At 46.9% G+C, this 10,310-nt stretch overlaps 1 protein-coding gene across 1 annotated transcript in view; it reads right to left on the reverse strand.

Annotated features, from left to right (window-relative positions):
- Positions 1-9,284, reverse strand: part of LOC105450609 (choline O-acetyltransferase) — a 90,393-nt gene extending 81,109 nt beyond the window's left edge. The window contains exons 1-2 of the mRNA XM_011690543.1: positions 9,026-9,284; positions 6,668-6,862 (exon numbers count right to left, since the gene is read on the reverse strand). Coding sequence (XP_011688845.1) covers positions 6,668-6,862; positions 9,026-9,284 — 454 coding nt within the window. The remainder of the gene's footprint in view (positions 1-6,667; positions 6,863-9,025) is intronic.
- Between the last annotated feature and the right edge of the window lie 1,026 nt (positions 9,285-10,310).

Below are 10,310 nucleotides of genomic sequence, written 5' to 3' on the forward strand. Positions count from 1 at the left end.
ATATATATATACATATATATATGTATATGTGTAATGTGTATGTATAACCGTAGTGCAACTGACGCAACGTCTTGCTGACAATTATCACATGATCTTCAGCTATTGTAGCTCGCTGGTCACGAATCAAAAAGATAACAGATTAGTGTAAAATTATAATCATAAATATAAATTCAAAATAATAAATAAAACAAATTTGTTGTCGAACATACAAATATAATTAAGAATACGTTAAAATTTAATTAATAAATCTAATTATTTTAATCTGAAAATTTAAGCTAAAAGCGATTTTAATATTAGAGAATTAGAAACACAAAAGAAGATATATGTAATTATTTCGAGATCTTATTGTGTATCGATCATTACACATTTTATTCAGCTAAAATGATAACCATCAACAGGCCGTTGCCGTTACGATAAAATCCCTAACTTTAGAGGCCAGCTCATAGAAACAAAATGCCATTGCGGAGATAAAACACGCTTGTCTCTCTTTCTCGGCTATAAAACAAAAGAAAAACGCGTAGCCTAATCTTTAGGTACATATGTATAGCAGTCTAATAGAGAGTGTCGTCTACGTTACGTTATAAGTCGGATTACTTGCTTGGATCTTTTTATGGGGAGAGCTTTACAGTTATTCGCTCGCACTATACGAGTCTCGCGACCACGGGGATAAAAACTGTGAAGTTCAGGCACTGAATTAACTCAAAGCACTCGCGAATCGATCCTCGAGGATCCGCGCGACGACGGGCAAGTGGTCCTGAAGTCCGATCGACGTGAGCGAAGCGGATTCCCTGACCGATCGAGGAACCTCTTCTTTCCGCGCGTCCAACACACCGGCGGTGTGAATCGCCGTGACGGTATAGTGTGTATAGTGCTAGTTAATTAACAACTTATTTATTTGCTTCCTCTCGCGACGCTCCTTAGTATTGACGAGTAGGTACAAATGTGTGCTGTGCTCTCGATCGTAAGGCTTGGCGGACATCGCGGCAAAGAAAAATCATAATTGCAAGAGTTTTTATACGGTATTTATTTCATCTTCCTCTAAATAACCCCAGAGGGAAGTTTTGCTTTCACATTGCTTTGTTTAAGAAAATAATTGTGTTACGCGTGGCTACAAAAAGCTTGGTATTTAAATGTTAGAGAGAAATGTTAACGTAAACAGCGGAAATGGATGTAATGCGCGCGAAACAAAGTAAATACTATCTCTGGAATATTGCATAAAAGATACTGAGTAAATAATGTGTATGAAATAAATATAGAATTCCGCGTATCTTGCGGTGCGAGCAGCTCGCGATAGTCGTCGCGGAACCTTGCGTCCAAGTCACTTCGACACATAATAAAATTTTTGATATATTTATATACATATAGAAATTATTATGCACGCCTAGATATCACACGCAACTTGCCGCGTGAACCAAACCCTCCTGACAAGGTTTGAACGAAATATATCCCTATACAATTAAAAAGTAATCTCATAAAAATACAGATATGTTTACTTTGACGCGCTCGCGCTTTGGTACTGGTATTGCTCCATTATTGCGGCAAAGTACTCGATTAGAGTGCAAAAGAAATCGTATGAAACTGAGGTGGAAAGAAACAGGCAATTAGAAAAAAACAACTTAAAATATTAAATGTTAGAGTTATTAAAATCGCGGATAATTTATTAATTATTTAACAAAATAGAGAAGTCAACTTCTTTGAAATTCTAACGATGATAGCGATATCTGTTTTATTATAGTCTAAACAATATTGCAAGAAACATAATTTCTGTTAAAGTTGCAGAGGTAACAATTTTTTTTGTATTTTTTTACATGAGGAATGAATATCAAAATAATGTGAAATAAGTTCCTTCAGATATTGAAGATTATCTAGAAATAAAAAATCTTTAATAGAATGGCTTTAATTATTACCTGCCATTTTTATCAACGTTTGTAATACTTATTTCCATCATGGAAAGATTGTTTTTAATTATAATAATAATAAAATTCGTAACAAGTAACGATTTTAGAATATATACGCGTACATAAAAGTTTCAGATTTGGATCACCGAAAATTCTCGCAATCTAACAATAAGTTTTACCATTAACATGTTACTAGTGGAGTTTTTTAGCGACGAAATTTATTTAAAAATCGAAGCAGGGACGAGAGTACTTTGCCAATACAGAGCGATTCGCGGGGCAAATCGATCGCCCTCGTCACAACCCCCTATACAATCGCCTACTTAACTTATAAAGCCTTACTTCCTAGATTTCTGACGCCTTAATTAGTGATATGATATTTCCGTTCAGCAATGTAGAACGATTCTCAACAAAAGCGATTAAAAACTCAAGACTTGCCCAACGGCAATCCGCGAGCGAAGGTCCTTGCTGACGGGAAGCCTTCGTCGCGGAGTTGTGAATCCTCCCCCTTTCTTTCGATCCTTCTAACACTTCGCGCAATGTGATTTCTCGCATCCCGCATGAAGGACATTGTCTTTTCTCCTTCTTTCGTAGCACCGACACAACCCCCCTCCCTTCCCCCCGTCTTCTCACTCTATAATTTTATTTCGATGTTGCGACTGAGATGTTCTCCTTGAGGTCCTTATTCCCGACGAAGACGGCACAGTCCTTCCTTCCGCGTGCTTGTTCCTTCCACTTCTCCCGTCTTACGTTTTCAACGTCGCGTATCCAGTGACATTTTTGTCTGTCTCCCTGTCTCCTCTTTCCTCGCGATTCGTACTACCAGCTGCGCGCGGAACCTCAAACGGATTCCAGGACCGTCAGGATACACCGTTCGTGGATATGAACCCATCGCGAGAGTTCCGAGGGAATCACTTTGGAAGTCGTTGCCTCTATCATCCCCGATAAACACCGACGACGTTACGATCCGAGTACGATCGAGATCCGGCGGGACGCCGGCGCGATCGGCGATCCCATCCCTCTGATCCCGATCGCCGTCGCTGCCGAGAGTTCCGTCGAGCCGCCGTGCCCCGCGACAACGTCGATTCTTTCTTGCCAATATAAGTGGAAGCCTGTCACGAAGACTCTCGGAACACACACTCTCGAGCAAAGGGGACGCGCGCTCGATCGAGATTCGATCGTTACGGCGACACTCGGCGGTAGCCGTCGCTCTAGAACATCCCTTGCCTGAAGGGGTTGCTGTTCCCGGCCGGCCGCTGATCCGCCGGATCCGGCCTCCTAAAGGGGTTCACGTCAGCCTGGGCGCCCCGCTGATCCTGCCGCTCGGCCGCGTAATTCCTCTGTTGACCGTAGTCGCTGGGTTGACCGTAGCCAGCCGGTTGATTGTAGACCGGCGGTTGCTCGTGAACGGGCTGGTTGTAGCCGATCGTGTTCTGCGTGCCGTAACCGCCAGCACGCTGATCGTAACCGACCTGTCCTGCCGTCTGATAGCTTTGATCGTAGCCCTGATCGATATTCGTCTCCATACGCGTCTGGTTCAGGTGATTGCCAATCTCGCCGCTGATCGGTCGCTGCTCCTGCAGCACGTACGTCTGGTATTCTTTGTCGGGCGGATCCTGCATGAGCACGTTCGCCTCGTCCTGGAACGGCTTGAAATCGTAGATGTGGCGCAGATAGTACAGGACCGGCGCGTAAAGCAGATTCGAGAAGGCGATGCCGACGTTCAGGGCGGTGAAGCCGATCGCCTCAACAACGCCGCCGGCTATGATCGGGCCCACCGCGTACGCCAAGCTGTACGAGATGTCGGCGATCGCGTAAATGCTACCATACACCGACACGTACCTAACGTCCACCAGGTAGCCCAGCGTGGGCAGCAGCGCGGTGTCGATGAGCGCGATACCGAAGCAGATGCCGCACAGCGGTATCATCAGCACCTTGTAGGAGCTGCTGAACGGTATGATGAAGCAGCAGAGACCTTCGAGCGCGAGGCCGCCCGCCGCCATCAACCATTGATATTGCGGATACTGCTTAGCCATCCTCACGGTGATCACGACACCGATCACATGCGGGAAGAAGGCTGGTAACCAGATCATACCGATCTTCCAGTTGTCGTGCGTCATCGTGTCCTCCATCCATAGCGAGATCGTTGGCTCGAGGAAGGCGAGCGCGACGTTGGACATCATCAAGGCGCCCGCGCACACGGCGATGTACGGGTCCATCAGCAGCCGCCAGATCGGTATCGTCGACTTGGGCTGCTGCCCAAGTCGCTCCTGCATCTGTTCCTTAATCGGCTTCATCACCAGCAGTAACATGAAACCGTCCGCCAGGCTGACGAACGCCAGTATCAAGAACGGTACCTCCTTACCGGCGAATTGATAAAGAGCACCGCCGAACGGCGGCGCGACCAGGCAGCCGAAACTGATGAACGCTAGGGCGATGCCGAGCGCCTTCGAGCGTTCCGCCTCCTCCGTGAAGCGATCGGCGATCATCGCGAGGCCGGCAGTGTCAGCGAACGCAGAGCCGACGCCCTGCAAGCTCCTCGCGAAGAATAGCACGCCGTAGCTCTTGCCGCACGCGAACACGCTGGTCGAGAGGAACATGATGCAGAGACCGATCATCATGGGGATGTCGTAGCCGATCCGATCAATCAGCGCGCCGGAGAACGGATTCACCATCAGTTGCACGATTGCCTTCGACGCGAACAGCACCCCCGTGGCGGAATCCTGGCCGTGATGTTCAGGCGGACCGGTGGTGTTGACCGGCGTATCCTCGACCGGCCCAAACGCGCCGACGTATTTAAGGTAATCGGGTATAATCGGTACTATCACCATGTACAGCATGTTGTCCAGTAGCAACGCCACGGAGACGATAACCAGGATCAGCTTACGCTGAGCCTTCGGCTCCTGCAGCTTCGTCCAGATGATCTCCTTGAGCTCCCCGAACTCCATGTTGAGTATCGGTATCGTCGTCATGGTTTCCTAGGTAGGTCGCGAGATGCGACCGGCGTCTTCCGGGGTTTTTTTTGTGTGTGTCTTAGTGGAAGGAACTAACCGCGGTCACAACCAGTCGTGCGACCTCGGGAAGCGAGCGTGACGAGGAGATCGTCGCGATTGGGGCGACGCGCATCAGGCCGGGCCGGGGGTAACCTACAACAGATCACCGATTTGGCAACGATTAGCTCGCGGTAACAAACTGACTTTCACGTGTGCGCACGTGCGCGCGCTTCAAAGACACGCTTCCGCGCGGACGGCAAACCGCTTCGCGAAAACGCGAAATCGAAGAAGCGACTCGGGACTGAGGAAAAGAATTGCCGAGGAGAAGATAGGGGAGCCCTGACCCGGCCTGTGGTCAGCGCGAACGACATCCATCCACCACCCATCGCTCAATCTTCCCCCCTCCCCCTCTCGAACTTTGTAACCCCCCCCCCCGTGAATACCACGAACACGCCAACATGAACTACAGTATTGCGTAAAAGAAACACGTTGTGGAAACGCACCGCCCGCACTCGGCTTGGTTTTTTCTCCACGTGGGCCGTGCTCTCCTCCTCGCGTGCGCGTGAAAGAGAACACGACACCGGATGAAGGCTCCCCCACGATAAGACGCCGCGAGATCGACTCTGTGTACCTGAGCGAGCCTTGCTATATCGTGTATCGCATTACGGCGGAGATAAAAACAGCACGAAAAAAAGCGTCGGGAAAACAAGGGGGTTGACGTGACGTGCTTGCCATCGGGGTCGTCGCTAATCATCTCACGAGTGTTAGTGTAGAAAGAAATAACTCGATAATTGTGCATGATATTGTTTTTTTTTGTCAAGTTGTCGATAAAATGATGATCAATTACGCAAAATGACGAGTAGATGTTATAAGGTTTTTTGCTTGAAAAAAATATGAAAAAAAACATGTAGAACGAATAATTTAGTTAGAGTGTGTTTAAAATTGTGTTTAAAAATTTGATTACTCAAGTTTGCATTATTTTATTTATCGTCATTTATTAAAACTAGAGGAAAGGTAGCAACTAAATTGTACTTCATGAAAAAGAAGAGAGTTGCGCCAAAGTAGCAATTTTCTTCTTTAAAATGCCATTTCCTAATTCTTTTAAATTTCCCTCCTGTACTTTCTTTTGCTTTTCATGTTTCTTTTGAATTGCGAGAAATAACGCAACAGGAGAACACCGCAAAAGCACGACGAGAAATGCCGTACAGTATAGTGAAATTATGGGTTGTTTCTCGCAAAACTTGAGGAATGTAGAAAGAAAGGTATAATGACGAAAAAAATTGGCAAGTGTAGTCGATAAAAAAAAAGTGCACTTACCAACTCTTTCCCGACATTTCAATTCTGAATTGGAACAGCCTACCCGATCTAATTTTCTTTCGAAAAATAAATATTTTGTTTAGCGATGCATATGTCGGAAGATCTCGTACAATTCATATTTATTCACTCTATCGTTATTTTGATTTGTCAGGAATTTTTGACGAAAGTAAAAAGACCGCGGCTTCGATCGATCGTAAATTGCTGTAATATCACGCGGGGTAACATTTAAGCTGGGACCTCAGGCAACCATCCGGAACGAGACGGCGCGATGGCTCCTCCGCGTATATTCTTCATGCGTTTGCGAAATGGCGCCTGTCAATCGTCGCCGTCGCCGTGACTCTCGTTAATGTGCGCAACGCGATCGATCGACGGGCTCCACTACGAGCAACGAACCTCCCCCGATGCACGAAAGGAAGGCCGCGCGTGAAGAAGAAAAAAAAAGAGCGACTTCCACCGACTCACCGGAGTTGCTGGCGAACTTCTGCCTGAGGGAGTTGGCGAGGCGTTGGGGGCCCGCCAAGGTCGGAAGACCGGCGAGCAGGCCGCTCAGAGTCGAGGTGACGTCCGATCCGTCTTCGTCCTTTGAGTCATTCACCGACTCCTTGGCTCCTCGCGTCCCCGGGCCCTCCACCTTTTCAGCCGAATTTACAACCGAATCTGCAATGGCGATAACAATTTTCCGACCGGTTAAAATTCACGTGCTGTCTCGAGAGACCGAGTGATAAATTCGTCCGAGGGAAGGAAGTGCAGTAAGTATAGAACTGCCGAATCTGTGCCGCGCGAAAATGACATTAATCTCCAACGAGCTCGCGACATCTTCGATTTAGGTCAGGCATTACTGAGTCAAGAGAAAAGAAAAGGATTAGCGCGATCTGCAAACACCCAAGTGATCTAGTAATCCGCGTTTAAATAACTCTTTCCTATAACGTATAAAAATCCTAATCGAAAATATTAGAATAAGCGTTACGAGACTATATACACATTAATAATGGATGGCGAGAGAGAAAGATAGAGAGAGGGGGGGGAGGGAAGGGAGGAGAGATATTATTCGTGCCCCTTTTGATAGGTATGTCGGACAGGGTGGGACAGAGTCCGTCGACCTTCGGAGAGTTAAAATTCATCATCATATTTTTAACCCGCAATCGCGCGTGAGGCAACACATCGTGCCATGCAACGCCGTTCGTACTCTACATATTCATATACGTTCTCTCGTATATATACTATCGACACAATTTTTACTAACCTTTCTATTATCTTATGTACGCGTTACCAATGGGCGGATATAAATTTAGCGTTTCTGCGTCTATCTATAACATCCCGGTGTCCTATACCATGCACATTTGAGGAAGAACCGGGCATTACACACGTGCGTAACTTCCCAAGGTAATTTTCCCTCCCCCTCGCCGCGTTGCAATGTAGTTATTTGGCAGCCACGTATTATTTCGTGCGCCGTTGTTTGCAAGGGAGGCTCGCGGCAGAATAACTCCCTATTACCCGCGCGAGTCACTCGCGCGATCGCAAATTTCACCTGGAAAACAAGGATTTCCTTCGGCTGCGTTGATTTGGATCGCGTTACGTAACATTACAACGAGCTATACTCGAGAAATTTGACTTGACTGACTTGACGAAAGATAGTACACGCCGCTTTATGAAATCTCAATTCCTAATCTCGTTATTTTTATCATTTTCCGACAGTAAAACATTATTATGATTATTATTATAATTAATAGTGAAACAGAAATATTCGCGTTCTATTTAACTCTCAATCAATTCTCATCTTTTTTATCACTTTCTGACAGTAAAATGTGATTACGATTACTAATTATAATTAATAGTAAAACAGAAATATTTGCGCCCTATTTAACTCTCGATTAATTCTGATCTAAAATGTCGGATCTCAATGATATTTTGATATTAACATCTAAAATACATTATAAAAAATGTCGAACTAAAATAGCATAAAATTTTCCGTAACAATCTGTGCTAATAGATACAAACAGAAGGCGGGACGGAAATACCAAAGGGCACAGTGCTACTCAACTTATTTTCTCGACTTTCGAATGAAGTTTATAAGGCACTAAAACTCTAACAAATTATAATCACTTTGTCAGAAAGAACGGAGACAGATTTAAGGCAAAATATTGATACAAAATTGTAGAATAAATAATTATATTGAGAAAATGTGATATTGTTTGTGCAATTAACGACTCTTAATCATTTTTCCAGCAAAGCAAAACAGAGGAAAGCATGAAAATAAATCATGGAATATTGTACACTGTAAAAATAGCTGTGTACAAAAGAAATATAAAATACATCTTGTTAAAAACTCAAAATTGTTGTACAATTGTTGTATAAATATAACATTTTAACACCAAACGAGCCAAATTTGGAACTTGGACACCAATAAGAAATGCCTGTAAAAAAAATCGAAAAATCGTTTACTCGCAATTCGATTGCTATCGTTTTCACCTAAATCTTCCCAAACTAGTCAAGGAGTCTTCAAGAAATGAGGACAATTCCTGAAAGAACCAACAAATGCTCGGCGCTGAAAAAGCCGAGAGAAGAAAAAAACATTGGAAAACGCAAAGGAATCTTGTTCAAATCGTTGAAGCTACAGATTCCTGTCAAACGGTCCCAGCAAATCGCGTACCAGAAACATCCACGGAAAAATTCCACCGCGGAGACGCGCACGCATCCCTTTTACGAAGAAGACAAGGGCGAGAGAGAGAGAGAGAGAGAGAGAGAGAGATGTGCTAGCAAGAGGAAGGACAACACGGCAGGAGCGCAGGCAGGAGCAGGGAAATCGGCCGGGATACTTACTAAGACTGAAGGGCTCCCAATGGCAGGGGCGTCTCGGCGTGTCTCTCCGTCGGGGTGGCTTTGGAACGTCTGCCCTCGAAGTCCTCCCCGCCACCGGGTCGTCGCGGCGCCCTCTCTCACCGTCGTGACGGCGGCGGCGGTGGTGGCAACGACGGTTTCGCCGCGGAAGGCGCGTAGGGCCACGTAGGGCGCAGCCGCGGCCGCCAGGATCCTGGGATTGGTGGTGAGGCCGTGCGTTAGCCCCCAAACCCTCCACCATCGACTGTACGGCACCTTCCGCCGCATCCTCCGGAAGGCAGGGGACGGGGAAGAAAGGCGGGAGGGAAGGGGTGGACGGTGAAGAAGAGCGATGCGGAAGAGGGCGCAGGTGGGGGAGGACGAGACCAGGTATAACGACGACGGTCGATGCTGCGCGGTATTTCTGGCGTTTGCAGGTCGATATCTGCCTCACCTGTGTGTGCGAACTGTGGGTTGCCTGCCTGCTAACCTGCCAGCCACCCCGCATCGAAGGGATTCTCAAACGTGGTTCCCACTCGTTTCTCTTCTCCTTCTCTTCCCCCCTGGCCGACCAGTGGCTCTTCAACCGGTGGATCGTCAACCCTCTCGCGTGTCTCACCTGCCGCCGTCACCTGGTCGCGAGCGTGAGTAAAGGTAAAGGTGAAATTGCGAAACCCTGCCTCGAGTGGCGGCTGCGACCGTGAGTGTATAGCGCGCTCAGTTTTCCAGGAGACATCGCCACCCGTGGCACTTCTTCCTTACATCTTCGTTCATCGCCGAACTCGGGGGGGATTACGATCGTCTTGCCGGCACTTGACGCGCTCTCTAAGGCTGCGTTCCCACTGAGCGCGTCACGCGTCGCGTCGTCCGTCGCGTCACGTTTAATTGACCAAAATATTCCATATTATTGCATGATTTGCCGCGCAACTTCTTGCAAGACGCATCAATTAGATTATTCGTCATTCTAGAGATAAAAGAATTTTTCTTGGTATGAAATCTCGGATTGCACGGCAAGTTACGCAATAAAATGGGATGTTTTGATTGGTCAATTCGGATGACGCGACGCGTGACGCGCTCAGTGGGAACGCAGCCTAAGGGTGCGTTCCCATGAGCGCGTCACGCGTCGCGTCGTCCGTCGCGTCCAAGGCATGGTCCAAGGTGTAGAGGAGCCAGCTAAGAATGCGTGAGCACATAAAAAGAAATAGAAAACGAGTCGCTTAGAGACACTATAATAAGAGACTGGCCAGCTTTCTAGTTGGATAGAAAATGGCGGACATAAAGTCTTACT

This window comes from Wasmannia auropunctata, unplaced genomic scaffold, assembly GCF_000956235.1.
Source record: "Wasmannia auropunctata unplaced genomic scaffold, wasmannia.A_1.0 LD336060.1, whole genome shotgun sequence".
In the NCBI taxonomy this organism is placed as follows: Eukaryota; Metazoa; Arthropoda; class Insecta; order Hymenoptera; family Formicidae; genus Wasmannia; species Wasmannia auropunctata.